The sequence below is a fragment of the Dendronephthya gigantea genome, unplaced genomic scaffold (genome assembly GCF_004324835.1).
Source record: "Dendronephthya gigantea isolate DGI-Jeju-01 unplaced genomic scaffold, DenGig_1.0 000038F, whole genome shotgun sequence".
Lineage (NCBI taxonomy): Eukaryota > Metazoa > Cnidaria > Anthozoa > Malacalcyonacea > Nephtheidae > Dendronephthya > Dendronephthya gigantea.
This window is the reverse complement of record NW_021163048.1, coordinates 54098-72336: the sequence shown is the minus strand read 5'-3', so window position 1 is coordinate 72336 and position 18239 is coordinate 54098. Positions and strand designations below refer to the sequence as shown.

At 35.7% G+C, this 18239-nt stretch overlaps 2 protein-coding genes across 2 annotated transcripts; one reads left to right on the top strand and one right to left on the bottom strand.

Annotated features, from left to right (window-relative positions):
* Window positions 1–421: 421 nt before the first annotated feature.
* Window positions 422–5602, bottom strand: LOC114526288 (phosphoglucomutase-1-like). The gene is made up of 12 exons (XM_028547843.1): window positions 5278–5602; window positions 4154–4235; window positions 3799–3879; window positions 3135–3404; window positions 2683–2775; window positions 2343–2440; window positions 2039–2237; window positions 1729–1845; window positions 1543–1633; window positions 1274–1469; window positions 846–980; window positions 422–703 (listed from the first exon to the last, which is right to left on the bottom strand). Exons 1-12 carry the CDS (start codon window positions 5527–5529, stop codon window positions 614–616), a joined length of 1704 nt encoding a protein of 567 aa, XP_028403644.1. The 5' UTR covers window positions 5530–5602; the 3' UTR covers window positions 422–613.
* A 442-nt stretch (window positions 5603–6044) lies between these two features.
* On the top strand, window positions 6045–17051 carry LOC114526284. Its single transcript, XM_028547839.1, has 35 exons — window positions 6045–6248; window positions 6552–6651; window positions 6769–6911; window positions 6994–7065; window positions 7210–7286; window positions 7475–7580; window positions 8032–8135; window positions 8432–8518; window positions 8633–8775; window positions 9109–9172; window positions 9581–9677; window positions 9766–9842; window positions 10332–10453; window positions 10620–10682; window positions 10784–10821; window positions 10955–11051; window positions 11165–11295; window positions 11507–11556; window positions 11797–11814; window positions 11912–11966; window positions 12492–12569; window positions 12923–13061; window positions 13261–13360; window positions 13519–13618; window positions 13702–13738; window positions 13866–13955; window positions 14148–14187; window positions 14591–14725; window positions 14901–15013; window positions 15186–15261; window positions 15431–15555; window positions 15651–15797; window positions 15897–16007; window positions 16255–16394; window positions 16743–17051. The coding sequence occupies exons 1-34, from the start codon at window positions 6154–6156 to the stop codon at window positions 16372–16374; spliced, it is 3150 nt and encodes a 1049-aa protein (XP_028403640.1). The 5' UTR covers window positions 6045–6153; the 3' UTR covers window positions 16375–16394; window positions 16743–17051.
* The last annotated feature ends 1188 nt before the right edge of the window (window positions 17052–18239 follow it).

The window sequence follows — 18239 nt, the reverse complement described above, 5'->3', positions numbered from 1 at the left end:
TTCGTTTGTCTATGCACGTTGTCCCCCTCCCCCCGTCCTATAACACAGCGAAATTACGCAGGATCTTTCACGCCGCAGCGTGGGTCGTAGAACGGAGGTGAAAATACCCTAAGTACGAGGTTGGGTACGAGGTTGCGTTTTGGGAAAGATCTTTGGCGGGAGTCTTGGGTTGATCACTCCGAGGCCCACGCTTTTATACTCGTCAATCGTCATTGGCTTGTCAGCTAAACACTTTTCATACACAACGTCAAACCAACTTCAGACTTCAGCTTTAAGCATATGGCCAAGTCAGGCCAACATGTGACACATGTCCGATTTTTCGGTTCTCGGAAGCCGAATAAATCTCGGAAATAAAAAAGCATCTTGATCATGAATTTACTGATTCACTTGGTTATTTGAAAGATAACATATACTTATTACTTACAAGGGTCTTGACTTTACGTGCGTATGAAAAACGTGCATTTGATTATTATTTTATACTCGAGTAGTAGCTACATCTATGGTCTATGAAGCTCAATAAAATAGTGACCCGCCCCGAGTTAATTGTGCATTCCATGAAGCTTAGACTATAAGGGACAATGCCATCACAAAGTCATTGTCACGAATTACATCATCATGTTATCACACTTGGTGCATTTCTGCCAGTAAATTCTTGAATGCTGGAAATGTTCAAGGCTATATCAACAAGCGGTCTCAGAACAACCTGTTAAAATATATTATGAAAAAATTGTATAAGATGATGTATTCGATGGATTTTCTGGCCAGATACAAACTCACATACCGATTAAAAAAACAATGGAGAAAAAGAAATGGGATAAACGACCTGGGGACGAAAATAAGTTTACCTGTGCATCCAAAGAGTACGTCTCGGGATTTGACTCGTAACTTTCAATATAGATACGTATTGTTGCCCCTGTGCTTCCTGTTCCACTGAGACGATAAACACATCTTGATCCGTCAATAAAACAAACTCGAACACCCTGGAAAGTTTATTATTTTAGGGCAGGAATTATACGAAAAATCCATTATTATAACCTACTGTATGCCGACTTGAAATCCTTAATACTCGTTGTATACTAATTAATTAATGAAGATTTACAGTAGTGTGGACTGTGTGGTTGACAATGTAATGCAAAGGGTTGCGAAGTCGCCTGTAACTCAGCTAGAGTAACCTTTAACAGATCTGTCAAAATATCCTAATTATTCCAAAAATCATTTTGCGCTTTATGAGCAATACGGAGATTCTTCTGCAACTGCAGTACGATATATATACCTGTTGTTTAGCAACACTGCCATCTATTGGATCTTCATAATAGAAATCGTTGACACATCGCACTTCATAGGTTTTTTCACTCCCACTAACTCCACCTGTGAGCTTTTTACCAACTAAACTATCATCATCAATTCGATCACGCAATTTTTTAAACACTCGATTTGCCGCCTCTGTTTCAACCGTTTCATAGTCATATCTAGGTATCCGAGAAAATATAACTTTCGCTGATTACCATGCAAATAATTGGATCTCATATAAACGTTTCGTACCTGGTATAGAAATTGCGACCATAATTTTGCCAGTGTTCACGTACGATTTCTTCAACTGACAGGCCGCGTTCAGCAAGTATAGACAACCAAGCTTGAACAAAAAATACCAGTGGTTCCTTGATCTGCTATATATTGCAGAATTAACTCAGAGATAAGGGCAGTACACTTCAATCTAAATCTGCCTACCTAGACATGCCCATAAACCATCTTTCTCTCGGATATGGTTTGATCCAGTACCAAAACTTTCTTCACCGCAAAGTGAGATTCTATTTGCATCCAACAGATTGCCAAAAAACTTCCAGCCTGTAGATAAGTTATTATGCGCATGTTAGAGTAATGGCTAGAGCTACATCATCATCACTCATAATAAGGTACAATTTTAGGGTAAAGCCGGTGGAGATGGCGCCCAAGGGTAGAGCTAAATATATTAATTTCGTGGTTAATATAACAGGGTGTAAATGCCCTTGGGTCGAAAGTGATGATCTGATTGACCTACCCGTCGGTACTTCATATAAGTTCAATCCTAAACGCTCGGCAACCTTGTCAACAGCAGCTGATGTTGGCATACTTCGAGCAACACCAGTGGGCGGGTGTTTGACAAAATGAGGAATGCACCACATATGAGAAGCGATCACCGCTAAAGAATCCGAAGGCGTGACGAAAAAACCATTTTTACCCAGAATCATATTACGATCCTACAAAAAATAGTAAAGAACTCATTGGTATTGTACCAAATATTCATTATCTCGTCACAAGAAAGTAATAGAGATACTGAAACTGAAATCAAATAAAAAATTTACTCCATCTCCGTCGAAAGCTGCACCAAGATCATGTTCCCCTCTCTTAAGAATTTCCACCAAGTCTGCGGCATATGTTAGATTTGGATCTGGATGGTGACCTAATCAGGAAAAAAGAAAAACAAAGAATTAATCTTTCATTTTCCTATGTTGGCGGGATCAATTACCAGAAAAGTGATAATACTTTTTCCAAGAATCATGACTTCATCCTTACTAGTTTTATATTCCGTTTTATTTTTTTCCAAAACAATTTTTTGTTTTGGCCATGGCCATGTAAAACTTTTTTTTAGAGAAAATAAATCTCGCTTTCATTGAACATGGCACACCTTTATATATGTCTCACCTCCGAAATCTTCTTTTGGAACATTGTTAATCATTGACGCCTCCGGTGCTCCTAGTTCATCCACAAATATTCTTTTAATATATGGTCCAGTGACTAAGAATTAAACAGAACGTGTTGGCAGCTACTACAGCGTACACACTGTAGGTGCATTAAATATGTATGTATGCATATAAAATAAAGTCTACGAAATTACGTTTTTCCTTAGCAATGTACAGGTATACTGGATTTTTTTCATACACGCCGATATATGTACTACAACAGTTTTCAAATGAAACTGCAGCTGGACAATTATTCACAAATGCGTGCGTTTAAATGGCCCAAGGGATGAGAGAAGATGTCTTTGTTAGCTTTAGGCACACCTCGCAGGTCAACCACGGATTGGGTATTGTCTACTTCAGGCCTTTGAAAATTGTAGATAAACCCATGATTCACGCAAGTTATACAGAACATACCTCCGTGCATGGCATTTAGAATAATTTGTGGTGCTCTTTCGCCGGTCAAAAATTGTTTTAGTTTAACAAAATCGAAGACTTCTTTCATTAACTCCATGTACTCTGAGACAGAATCTACAACTTCTACTGAGAATTTCTTTCCATTTTCTATCATCCATTCTTGTTTGCCAATAGATTTGAGATCCAATGTTATTTTGTCACAAATATTGTATGACGTTATTTTTTTTGATAGTTCAAAAATATGATCGGTTATCGATTCTGGAGATGGAGCTAGATAAAACAAAATTAGTTATTTAGTTCATTAGAATTTGCTTGATTTATATATGATTAATGCATACAAGTTTAAGCGAATTTAAATTGATTGTCCGACTGTTTGCGAGTATCATTTTATTTCTAATATTAGACCACGGTTAGGTGATTATCCCCACGCACTTCGCTCAGTGTCCTTACTATGACTGGGCGAACCTACCCCCCTCCCCACCTAAAGGGGGCTCCATGTCCAGGCTGTTCAGTCATGGAAGGGGTATATATCCTTATTACGTTGTTATATGGTTATTGGTTATCGACTTACAGAAAGATGAAAGAATATTTTAAATAGGCCGTCTATTTGGGCAGTCATTCGGGTTTACTATAATAACTGCATTTCTCCGGAAAATTTGAGTACCTCCATTTGCAGTGTTGAATTTAATACCAAAATCTCCACTGATCCCACCAGGGTTATGACTTGCTGACAGGACAATTCCAGCTGAAGTAGTAAATAAAAGACTAATCACCATTATTTGAATACTACACAAGCTATCTTGTATCATGGTGACATTAAAACAATATTTCAATCGTGTATGCTTCTGCATGTATGCGTAATGAATAATGATTGCATGATTATGACAAACCCAGTTCCTTTAGGCCAAAATTCTTGTATGATGTCTCATATATTCTGATCCTATATCTATATGCAACATCAGTGTGACATTGACTTTTGCAACTGTGTGGAAATTTTAAATCATTTCATTTGTAGCTACCTTGAGCTGATCTTTTTCTGATAATACAAGACACTGCTGGCGTTGAAAATATTCCATGTTGGCCAACTACCAAGGAGCCCACCTGGATTGAAAGATAGTAAAAACAGTAAACATAAAGAAAACAACAAGAAACCGCGGGGATATCATTTATCACTTGATGAAAAATTTTCCCACGCTATGCATGCTTGGTTTCACAAACATGCTTTCATTCCTACACAATGTTTCTGACATCTCCTTCATTTTGTTTAAATTTATACCTTGACAGTTTTTATCCATTTACATAGATTGTTTTTATTTTTTATGTAATGAATAAAAGCAGCTGCCACATACAAAAGAAAAAAGTTTTAATTTTAATGCCAAATTAATTGGTATGTTTTCCAAGGTTTCATACTGTGCCATTGGACCACTCCACTTGGAATAAATATGACATTTCAAACATACCAGCTTTTGCATAGAACATGTATGTGTGAAACCAAGCATTAATTCCAATAAGAAAACTCTAGATGTATTTAAACCACACTTCCTATTTTTAAACTAGCAGTAACACTGTCATTGTCAAATGTCAGTGCCTATAGCAGTTTCGCTTAAGATTGTGTAGGGCTGGGTTATTTTTTAGTGGGATTCATCATTAATAATAGCAGTAAAAATTTGGCAATTTATTATCCTGGGCTTTTGACTGTATAATGGTCAGTTGTCAAAAATATGTCAAAAATAAAACATAACACCTATGAAGTTATGTAATATTGTAAATACATATTATAACTTTTGAACTGTACCGAAATGAACTTAGAAAATAGCGAAAATATTCATAATATCGCATCTAAAGGCAATTAATTATAAATATTCAGTGTGGGAGCATTGGCTTCAGTCACGGCGTGCGGAAGCATAAAAAGCCAACAAGATGACCCCGAAATTCGTAATATTATTACTGCTATTGTAAAAATAAAGTCGAAGAAACACAATATTAGCGTCTATTACATCGTTACCGATGATTATAAGCTTTCTGTCAGTAATTTTTAGCTTGTTGTCGGTTGTTGACGGTTGTTGTTGGTTTAGTAGGACCCGCACGTAGTAAGGTTTTCAAAATAAGGTACATTTAAAAATGTAAACAGCTCAGAACTTACTCCATTAGCCGCAGCAATTCTAGCAATAATCTGAATAGCATCCTTCATGTAGTAACGTCCATCACCGCCGACTATAATTACACAACCTTCCCTCTGTTCTTCTGGGATTGAATCGAAGATACACTGTATGAAGTTCTCGGTGTAATTGGGTTGTTTAAATACTTCAACTTTCCGTCTTAAACCAGAACTGCCAGGCTTTTGATCATCGTATGGAGATGATTGAACTTTTTTAATTTTAACACTTGCCATCATTTGTTGACTGCTTTACTTTCAAAGTGCCGGTGAATTTCACCACACACTGACATAGGACAATAGGTACAATAGGACTGTATATAGAGACCACTGAGCTATAATTTTGCCTCTAGAATTCCTCAGTTTTCCCATGAACGTTAGTAATATCTTATAAAATTTTGAAAAAAAAACAAAAAAAGAATTTAAAAAAGAAATCAAGAAGATATAAGTCGAGCAAGAAGATATCACTCTGTTCCTCTGTTCCCATCAAGCCTTGCTTGCGACACAGTAATAAGCTGATTGGATTTTCGAACTTTAATTGAATTGAATTTTTATATATTTTGAAAAAGTTTAATTTTATTTTTCTAATCGATTCTGAATTGTTTTTTTTAGTAAAAATTCGTATGATAGCTGTCACCAATCACTGAAAGTAATAGTCATTAATGGATACAGGATGATACCGAGGGTCATAAAAATTAAAAACAAAAAAGATTCAGGTGATCAGAATATCAGAATATCATCTGACAGATCCTGATTCCCAGATGTAGGCAGAAGTAACCAGTAGATTACAGACTTTTCCAGTGATGCAAATCATTCCTTGCGTTTTTGTAATCACCTAGCAATTTTAATGCAAAACCATCAATCATGAGTCAAAAGCTTCGTATTAATGTTCATGTGAATCCATCCGAAGTGTTCGAAACCGATCAAAATATTTTACTTAATGTTCAGAATGATACAAGGTACGTTTTGGTTGTGGAATGATTGGTCATATGACGTTGTCAGTGTCGCAGCTGTTTTGTAGTAAATGTATTTTTTTAATGTTGGATGTACGCTGTGTAAACACTTTAAACTTTTCCTTTGAAATTAAATTCGTTGGAGCTAAGTAAAGCTGTTCTTTTACTTTATTTTATGGCTGTATTTATTTACTATTATTTACGTAATTGAATCTAAACAACTCCTTATCTGATTTGTATGTAGGTGCATTAAACATAGTGCATCTTATCATTCTAATGATTAATTATTTAAACATCTTCTACATTTAGTTGGTCTGATGTGTGTGGATTAATCAAAGAAAAAGTGAACAATTTCTTCACCACATCACTTGCATTCCAATACTTGGATGAAGATTCTGATTATATTTCTGTAAGATACAATTAACATTTTACTTCATAAGACAATATTAACATTTTACTTTGTAAGACAATATTAACATAGGACAATGTGTATGCATTTTTGCTTAATGGGAAATATTTAAATTAGGGATGTACTGAAGATGAATGGAAAGAGGCAATAGCAGCTTGTAGTACAAGGTCGAGAGATGAGTTGATATTACACATCAAAGCAGTTCCCACTGAAAATGTTGCAAAACAAACAGAGGGTATCAAACCTTTATGTTGCTTCAGGTATGTATGCCTTTGTAGTTTTGACATGTTTCACAAATAAACTTAATCATGATTCCAAGCTGATTGAATATACCTTCTCTAGTGACCCTTGGTGTTGTTATGAGAGACCAATGCCTGATAATCAGATTATTGATGGACCTGTTCCAGAAAGAAAGTGAGTGATTATGTTGTGTATGAATGTTTTAATGTCAGTGTGAAAAATGCTTTCTTAATTTAACAAGACATTGTGAGATTTAATTGATCACAGGAGACAGTCTTTATAGTTGAAAATTTATATTCCTTCATTTTACAATAACAGAGTGAATCCCCAAAGTTCTTCCTACAAATATGCTGATGAGGCACTTAGAGCTGTTACTCTTCCACTTGGACCAATAGGTAACTTGTTCATTTGTAAGAAATGAAATAGCATTGCCTAATGATTTATTACCTGATGCACATGCATTAGGTAGCTGGTGCATGTGCTTCATTAATTAGCATCAAAAGCTCATATTTATATCACACAAAACAATTTTGAATAATTATAACACATGAAAATTCACTATCTTTTGGTCTAATTTGTATAGGAGGTGGAAGTATTGCCTTAGCAGGAGATGGAGGATTGCGTCAATGGCAAGTAGTCAATGAAGTTTGTCACCTCGCTCATGTTCCTGACTCCTTTTTTGCAATCAAGTATGAACTATGTATAATTTCTTGGTTTTATATGTTTTTATATGTATTTATATGGTTCTAATGAAGTATTTTTTCACACATTATCATTTGCACTCATATTTGATCATATTTTACTAATTAGTTTATTACGTTTATTAGTATAATAAGTTTTGAGAACTAAGTATACCTTAACCTTGTACCAAGGGTTGTACCTTGTACGAAGAGGAAAAACCCTGGGTTTGAGGTTGGGTATAGGTACCTTTATTGTTTTCAACTTAAATTCACCTTCACTAAAATTAACCTCATGTTTTCCTCTCGATCCATTCGAAGTGATCCTAAGTTGTAAACAGTCTACTTTTAATGTACTATTTGATCAAGATTTTAATTGTATAATTATACAGTGTAAGTGTATACATTCACTAAAAGAGTACATACCAATACTTATATTGAGCCAAACACTCTTAATAAACAGAGTTGAGGATGAATCCACTAATGCTGCAAACTCTGTAGTTCTTCAATCAAACACGTGGTACGATGAATCTGGCTTTCATCCTGCACAAATTGTGCAAGATCATGGTAAGACTACACAAACCCATACTTTATACATGTTAGAGAAACGTCAGGGGTTTTTTGTGGTAAGCGTACGGACATCGGACTTGCTGTTTAAGCAAAACAGGCCTCGCAAAACCGCCTCCAGGTTGAACATTGCGTAAAAAGTTAAATTGTCATGACGCCTTGTTGCCTTGTTGTATATACAGTGTATACAAACCTCTGGAACCTACGACAGTTGCTAATAATAATTGATAATTTGCTTGCGGGAAATTTTAGATCTTGTAACCAGGTGTTTCACATTCATTTTTTTGACATTGTAGTTGTACCAGAGGCGTCCAAGGAGCTCCTGGAAACACTTCCTGGTGTAAAAACAATTGAAGTGACAGCTAAATATCCGATTGCTGAAGGTAAGCAATGAAATTACTGTTTCACAATTAAAGTATGTACACCTAGTACCTAAGTCTTATTAATATAAAAAATTTATGTTTGTCACACGAACAATATGATTACGTTATTTCTAGTTGACGTAACAAGCACTGAGGTTCCTGTCCAGGTTCATCTTGAAGCATTCAATCCTTGTATTCCATTGAATGCAAATGACAGCGCTATACCTATGATCATTTTCAACTACACTGTCACCAATCCGTCCGATAAGCCAGTGAAAGTAAGGAAGTATTGTGAGAAGATTGATTAGTCGGCGCATCTTGCATCTCAATACCAACCTTATTAATAGGACGTAGGAGAAAACTCTTAATTTTGAATAAAACTCCTAAACTTTCGATAAGAACACTCTTAAAAAAATACATATAAGGCCCGTTTCAGACGTCTAACTTTTCATGTGCCGAATCGAATGCAAATGAACTTGAACAATTACTTTATTTAGCTCATTAACATTAGGTTCGGCACATGAAATGTTCGACGTCTGAAACAGGCCTAACCCTCACACAGACATACGTGCGTAATCCAGATTTCTTCTCCTGGTTGTATTGTTTAACAGGTGACAATGTTGAGTTCCCTTTTAAATTTCATTGGCTGGGATGGTCTGAAAACCATTGAAACTGGTTTGTACATATTAATAGAATAGATCTGTATGTGATTTTTTATGTGTATACATTGTAGGCACGCTATAGAAATATATAATCTATATATAGGAAGTATGAGCTATATAGATGTTTTCAGCAAAGGCCATAGCTTGCAGCCTTGCTGGGTAATGTAAGATAAAGTATGTAAATTAAGTGAATCTTTTCAACAGACAACCAAAAATTGCTTGCGTGTAAAATTTGAATACTTGGAATTCTGAGTGCGTCAGTATAGATGAATTGTTAGGTTTTGTATTGCTGTTTAAAATTTCGGAAAATTTTCCCAGGCCTGCATGAAGGCCCTTATTTCATTTGCGTTTGATTACAAATTTAGTACACATGCAGTATATTTTTTTTACTCTCTCAAATATCGTGTACTTCATCTTGTAGATAATATGCCAAACACTCCAGGCGGGAATCAAAACACTCTGTACACTTTTGGAGGAAACATAAACACCGCTGAGGTTCCTGAATATAAAGGAATAAGGTTGTGTAAAAGTATAAAAAATACTTTGCTTTTGCCGTGTGAATTGCATGGCGAAAACATAAATTAAATGTGCTTTTTGCTGTTTTAGCGGATACTATGGTATTTACATGAACAACACTAAAATGGACGATAGACCCGGAACTAATGGAGAATTATCTATTGGAGGTCAGTGAATAAGTGTTTTCTAAGTTTTTAATCTGTCGTGTTTGTATTTCATCTAAACATCAGAGTCTAAGCTTCATGTTATGACTAAAACTTTTAGTTTAGACTGAAAGGCAATGACGAGAAAATGGACTCTTTTTTTAAAGCACCATGCACAGTCAATGTTTTTACATCAAATATGCAACGAAGAAGCTGGACGGAAATTCCGCCAACGCGAAGCTTAAACTCACTTCGCATTCAGACTCAGCTCTTTTGTACACCTTTGTTTAAATGCCACGCACGCATTGTTTGTGCACTGAAATGAACGTTTCAACAATTGAGAGTTGATATATAATTCTTCCGATAAAAGATGTTGCCTGTCTACCCTCAGTTAGCGGACTGTCGCACGTTGACGATGAACTTCAAAAGAGCAACAGTTTTTTCAAATTGGTCCAGTTTGTTTTAAGCTGTCAGTGCCCCTCAGTGGAACGTGTTTTTTTTTATAATTTTTAGTGTTCCATAAAGATGAAGATGTCAAGTCGTGTCTGTTGCAATTTACTGATGTGAAGGGAATGTGGGAGGATTTCACGTCACCAACTGGACTGTCAGGACAAGGGCAAATGGGACCATCTGACGTGAGATATTTATTTTATATATAAAATAAGATATATATAAGCGCCCCGATTTATACCGAGCTGTACCTTGCCTGTTATCAAAAAATCAAGGTGGGTCTTTGCTCAAAGCATCAAGTTTTACATTAATTAGTCACCTCGCCTCACCAAATGGATGTGTATTTTCTAGAAATTAAACACATGGATTGGAGCACTGAGTTGTTGCAGAGAAATCCAGGCGGGGACAAGCGAGGTATATACTTCATGTTAGTTATTAACTGAAATACTGGTGGTAGAAGTGATGACAAGCCTATGAGCTACAACTACTGCTACTAAACTGTTTTCATTTTGCAGACTTTCACATTTCTTTTATCATGGCATTTTCCGTACAGGTAATTAAGTCATGTTACAGTGTATTTATGAGTGTCTCGAGTGCGTATTTTGATTTTCACTATGTCTATTAGACTTCTCTATCACAAGTAACCCTCGTTTCTCACCCATGTGTCTATTTCATATTTTTTTCAGATACTGCAAGTGGGGTGGATGGGGACCTGTTTCGGATTCGAAAAGTTTTTACTATTTAGGGAATTATTACAACAAGCTGTGGCCAAATATAAAAGAGGTGCAGTTTTTTCGATGTCTTAATTGTGTATAATTTTTGAAAGGATTTATTCATATTTTTAGAATAGTAGAACTTTACGGCGTTTAAGGTTATTTTTTTCTAATCGCACGTAGGTCATATCACACACTGGTCAAAACATTGGAAGTCTCACAACAATGACGCGACAGTTTCGTGACGCGATGTTTGAATCTTCATTACCATGGCAATTAATTGACAGTGCAGCGGGACGAGTTTCCGTACCGAGGTAGATACAAGTGACGTCATTGTATTTTAGCACGTGATAAGGTAGAGGTGTAGCGGTAGCCTGCAAGACTGTAAGGCGGGTCCATTGTTTGCTATTCATTGCCTGCAGATAGACTGATTGGGGAAACTTGTATATCCATAAGGCGATCCCATTTAACAATATATATACCATTTGCACATTGAAAAAGTTTGAAATTTTTTTATGTTATCAGATCTCCGACATTCATGTGGTTAGAGGATTCTTATTTGTATTGTTTTGAAGGTCAGTAGTTCGCATGTTAAAGAATGATACATTATAGTCCATGGAAAATGAATATTTGTGTTTTTATTTAAATATTTATGTAAATTTTTCAAGTTTCATTGTACAGTTCAGCTATGCAGTTTTATGAATGTTTGTTAATTTATAGAGTGTGTGCAGCTAATTTGCTGATATAATAAAGCTATAGGGTTACAAATTCTCAATTGTCCACAAATGCAATTTAAAATCTTTTGTGTTTTCTAGGTTGTAACCCGCAAAGTGGTAAGGCAAATATCCGTATTTTTTTGAACCAGTCAGTCGTTGTCTTGTAGAATATTCCTTGAAGAAATGCGAGTTTTATCATGACATTATTCACTAGGTTGTTGTCCAATGAACTGCACTCATGTCTTGAATTATGAAATGGTTCTTGCCAGGTAGATTTTAACACTGCACTCGTAATTGCATATAGACTACTATATTGTGTGTATAATTGTATTTGGTAAGGCACCGTTACACTGGGCAACCGTTACCTTCGATAGAATTTGACAATTATCATTTTCACCCTAAAAGGCTTCATCCCATGTTAATTTTAGCATGTCAGAGGCGGATAAAGATTAAATTTTTTTTTTAAAAAAAAATTATTTCTTCATATATAATCTTAGACTCAATAAAAAGTAATTTTCAACCCTGCTAAGTAGAAAACATGACTACGTATTTGACAAGAAAACGAGGCCATTTGGTACAATTTAATTGAACGACGAGGTCGGTTTGTTTTGCAGTAAATTTCGTGGTAAAGTCTGTTTAACGCAGTCGTACTCAAAACATCGTCGTCATTGCAAAACGTGTGACACATTTTATACTGTTCAGTGTGTGCAAGGCTTTCAATGCAGTGCTTGAATAATTGTTGTAAACTCAGTATTTATTGCGCATTTGTTAATTGAGAATTTTTATTCATGCAGATGTTTTCCCGACCTTGAACGAAGAATGAGAAACATCGATCTTCTCTACAATATTGCGCCAAACGCTATCATGCCCAGGTTAGTAGCTTTTTACCAGGTTTTACCATAAATATAATCCCAGAATTTATTTTATTGAATTTATGTATTTATCTTCTCATTAAATGTTGGATATATAACAAAATGCCTAAAATAGACAAAAAAAAGTCTTGGGATGAGAATACAGACAGGGAACATGGTGTAGGTATTTCACCAGGATCAACTTTTCAAAATACGTATTCTTGAACTGTAAAGCTGAAATGGTTCCCGGCGAAAGATCACAAACATTACATGTTTTTTGTGTGAAACATTACATGTGTCCCACGATTGACTGCCTATTGTTGACACGGGAGTGCTTCACTAAACCTCTGATTTGCATGTCTTTTCTTTCACAGCCGTACAACAATGCCTTTGTTAGTCAAGCGCCAGTGGGAGGACTGGGACTGGTGTAACAAAGATGATCCCACTGATTTATCATCAACCAGAATTTGTCTTGATGGGGATCTGGGAACTGTCCTGAAGACTTACCGTGAGGTAAATCATTGGAACGTACAATAGCATGTTACAATAAAAATGATCAGTTTCATGGAAGCCTGCATCATATCGATTACAGTACATGCACTGTCAATTTAGCGAAATAGTAAAAGAAACCCGCCTTGTGCGCATTCTTTGAATGATGAATAAAGAAATTACAATTGAAATCGTCGTCCACCAGGTATTTGTAATATTCTAGATTCGTCAATTTGCTCCTCAAGATTTCGTTGACAAAGTCTGGCCAAAAATCAAAGCCATGATGGAGCGCTATATGAATAAACTGGACAGCAAAGAACCGGGTAAATCACTTGAAAGAACAATCTAGACTAGCAGGCACTGATGATGGAACATCATTAGTTACTGTAGTAGCCATTACGTTAAGCATAAATGTCACATATATTCACAAGTACAGTTATCATCATCACTGAAAGAATTTCAATGTTTCTTGTTCTTATAGGTATGTTAGGTCTGTTAACTGGCGCCCAACCATGTACTTATGACCGCACAACGTACGGGATAGATACATTTATTGGATCTTTGTACCTGTGTGCAGTAAGGTATGTTAAGGCAGGTTTTATGTTGGAAACTGTGCGGCAGTAAATACGGCAATACTAATTGTATGTGTATTTTATAATTCAAGGGCGGCGGAGGAAATGGCAAAATTGATGGGCGAAGAAGTGAGTATACACTCTCCATTTCATATTATCATGGCTGCTTTAAAAGTGATCATCCAGCCGTAATCAGTGTTTTAAACAATAATTGCTCTAATGATAGTAACACATTGTATATTATTTTATTTCTCAGGAACTTGCTCAAGATTATCATCAACGCTTCATAGTGGGTTCCAAGCATCTTGATCAATATTGCTTCACAAATGGAAAGTGGTACACGCAGGTAATTTATTACACAGTGTATGCTTTGATGTGAAAAGAAATCTGTCTCAAAACATCAATAACGATGTGGAAAGAGCCAGCACCTCTTACTTTATCAGGCTATATTTTCACATTTGTGAGGTCGAGGACGCGTTAAATTGACTACTTAAAATGTGCAAAGAGTTAAATTACACTGGATTGTTTTAATTTACAGGTTACATTCCAATCGCATCCAGACGAATCGCTGGGTTGTGGTGAGTTAAATGGTTAAAAACATACCTATACATATTATTCATTAATGGCACATTGCATGTAGATGATACATTATCAGGCACTGTTGGGGCATGTACGCGTGCCCAACTATACGACCTGCTCATGCAAACCTTAGGACTTTCAATTAATTGATAGGGTTTTTCTTTTCGTTTTGTCTTCACAAAAGTTACTTTTAATGACTTATGTACAATATAGTTTACTGTAGTTTCACGCAACTGTTGTAAACCATTTTACTCTTATGTTGTGTTATGATTATAAAATGTGAAATAATCCCCTATGACATGTTTCTAGTTGTCTAAATTTTTTTGCTTCCTGCATGGCATTACCCTGAATCATTGCATAGAGTCATTAGTGACTTCAGTAGTTATTTTGAACTTTCTTAAGGTACATTTGTTGATGCATTGATTGGTCAATGGTGGGCTTATTCCCTTGGCCTTGGTCCTCTGCTTCCTCGAGACCACATACAGTCCCATTTAAGCTGGGTGTTTAAACGAAACCACGTTGACTCTTTTAACTTTAGTAAGTTACATCTAATAATTTTCATCAATAACCACAAAATATTTACTACACAATAGCTATCGCCCTTTATGATCTAACCCCTCCCCCTAGAATACTATATAGCGTTGCTTCAGGAAATTTGATTTTTATCCTTTGGGTAACCTGAGCCTGACCAGCACTTGTCTTATTTTGATAGAACAACAGCCAAGAACATTTTTTGATTCCCGCGATAAAGGATTACGTATCACGTATTGGGATAATGAAGCTGGTGAGGCTACTCCGAAGGTACCTCTGCTGTACAGTTTTGAGGTAAATAATCTGCGTAAGATGAATCGCCAGGAAACGCGAAACAGTAGAAATGAATTCGGAATGAAGTCAAGAGTAAATTACTTTTGGACCAAGGACGAAGTCCTGCTTTTGCCTGTTAGTTGATTCATCAAATTAATTTAGCTCAGACGGTCTTTATCGTTTTTTACTTTAGGGTGCCTGGTCTGGATTGGAGCATTCGTTTGCAGGATTGTTGCTCTATGAGAACGCCAATGCTACTGCTTTTCAGGGTGTGTTAGCTAGTTTGTGAAGTCGCGTGTGTTGCTATGTGTCTTGTCTTTGCTGGTTTTTCTGTATTTTTTGTTGTGTTTTGTTGTGTATCGTTTCGTAAAAATCTGTGATTTTTATATCTGTATTCAAGGAAGATAGTTTTCAGGATGTGGTGTAATTTTATTTCAGTTGTCGAAGAATGTCGTGAGAAATATGATGGAACAAGACGAAGTCCTTGGAATGAAATCGAATGTGGTGATCACTATGCTCGAGCAATGGCGGCATTTCTCTATTTTGAAATCGGTGCAGGAATGGTATAGTGTAGTTTCATATGATTTATGATAACAAAATTGCGTGGTTATTGTAGTATAATGTCGTTTTGCGACTGTACTTCTTCTTCGTTATTTAGACATGGGACATTCTTGCTATTGGCGAAAAAGCACTAAGACTCAACTTTGCTCCAATATGCAATCAAGATAAGTTCAAAAGTTTCTTTATTGTTGGGTCTGGTTGGGGAACATATAGTCAGACAATCGGCAATACTGCAAATGTTCAGGTAATTATACATAGATCATAAATATTAAACAAGCAAAGGCTACACCGCGCCTTGTTAACAAAAATAAGTATATTATTTTTTATCTATATTTGCTCGCAGCTTTCTGTCTTGTTTGGAGAGGTTGACATTGTAACATTGGGACTTGTTATGAACTTCACATCAGCCAAAGCAGAAGTTGATGGCAAAGAAATCAAGACGACTCTTACCAAGGTCGGCGAATAAGATGACTATTGTTATATATATTTACTATAACAGTTTACTTTAGCTATTTTATACTGCAAACGTTCCTTGTGAATATGCAGCATTCCCGTACCATGCATGTCTCTTATAAGATTCAAAACTATAGTCTCCGTTGAAGGCTCCATTTCATTTCAAGCTTTATTAAAAAAACACTATAAAGAGAGTTATTTTTTTCACTTTCACATAATTACTAAATATCTTACCGCGTATCTTTTAGGAAAAGGATAAAGTAATCCTGAGTTTTCCAGACGCTCTTGTGAAATCATTCGCAGAATCCATAGAAACTGTGCTGGTAGTAACAGCTGGCCAAACACTGCAAATTACGTTATCGAAGTAAAATAAGTTGTGATGTTTCAGGTATGACGTTTACCATACAAATAGCTGATCAGCGAATTTAGCATTCATGAGATGTTTTGTTCTTTGTTGACCTGAGGCCGTTGTACGAAAGCTTTGTTTAAAAAGATCTCTATGACTATATCTATATAGATCTATATATAGCCCTTGATCTTACAAAATGAGGCCAAGCTCGTCCATTGTTGAAACAACACATATCTTTCAATGAGCTCAAACACGTCCTCGTATATGATTTAAAACGTTCTTGATGAGTTTCTCTGCATAATTCAAAGTATCGTATTGAATTCAAGCTCCGCCAGCAGCCAACAAGTTTTGTTAATTATATTATTTCATATCCGTTTTTTCTCCAAGAGTAATGCGTTGCCGTTGATCTCTGAAAACTATCCAAGTGCTGATGTTTTCCAGATGCTTTATATTTAGAATAGAATAAAGTATAATTAATAAATCGGAATTAATAAAATAAAATTGGAACAATCTCGGAAGCGAGATTGTTCCAATAATAATGAAATGACGATTAGCTGACGCACGTTCTATGTGTAAATTGTAAATCCCATATAGCACGTACAATACAATGATTTATTCCTAATATATTTATACAATAGCTATAATGAGACTTTAAACCAATGGAAATGGATTTTTGTATTTTGGAAGTAACACATTCTGAACACAAATAGTAAAAAGATCTATTTTGTAGTTCTTTTAAATTTTCGTTTATATGATCGTTCGCAATGCATTTTAGTTTGTAAGGGATATTCGAAGCGTCTCTCACCGCGCTTAGCGAGCTGTACATCTCAGAACCAATGATTCTCCTAGTTCAACATTTAGTTTTACATAATTGTGGTCCATGCTTGGTGGATAAGGAAACCTCTGAGGGTGGGGTAATTTACTACGAAATAAATTCTGCTTGCATGGCCACTTTACTTTATTAAGAACCATTAGAGGAACCATTCAAGATCTAGCATTATCCTATTTTACTGAGCAAAAACTATTTTGTTAATTTTTCATGTTTATAGCTAGGTTTACGTATTAGACCTTGCCTTCTGTTTGGTTATTCGTTTGGATTTGCTTCAAACATGCTCTAGCGAGGTTGCTCTGGGTACGAGGTTGCGATATGAACCTGCTTGGGTATAGTTGTAGAATTATTCTTTCGAACAATTCTTTTGAAACTTTGAAATTCTTTTGAAAACTTGCTCTATAGACGAACTGAAAAGAAGTAAAAAAGTCGAATTCGTTTAATCAGTTTTTAAAATCATTAAATGTCCATTACTGAAATTCTTGCAATATGCAATTAGTGACGTCACAATCGCAAGCTTTCAATGTTTACATTTCTTGGCAACAAACAACACTTCAACAGTCATGGGGAAGACGCAAAAACCAGTGTTCAACGCAAAATATGAACATTTCAATTGAAAAGTAAAGTTGAAAAGTACAACGATGATAAAAAGTTAATTTCTCGTTGTTGTTCACAAAAAAAGAAGGTTTTTGTGTGATAAAAAACCTATTTTATATGCGGCCATTGGCCGAAAGCCGTACTATTCAATATGGCATTTTTTGGTACCCGATAGAGTCAAACAGTCTTTGTCCAGAAGGTATGTTATTATTTGAATTAGTCTTCATGTTGTCTTTAGTCTTTAGCAGTGTATAGCTCTCCGACAAATTTCAAAGTTATCTAGACATACGGACAAAAATAGTGTACACTTTGTACACTTTTTCTGGGGGATTTTTGGCCGTAAATATGCTCTAAAGTTTACCCATAAAACTATTTCTGAGTCAACCAAAATAACAAGGTCACAGTGTCAAATAAAATCAGAGAATGTACGAATCCTCGTTGTCACTTTCTTTTTCATG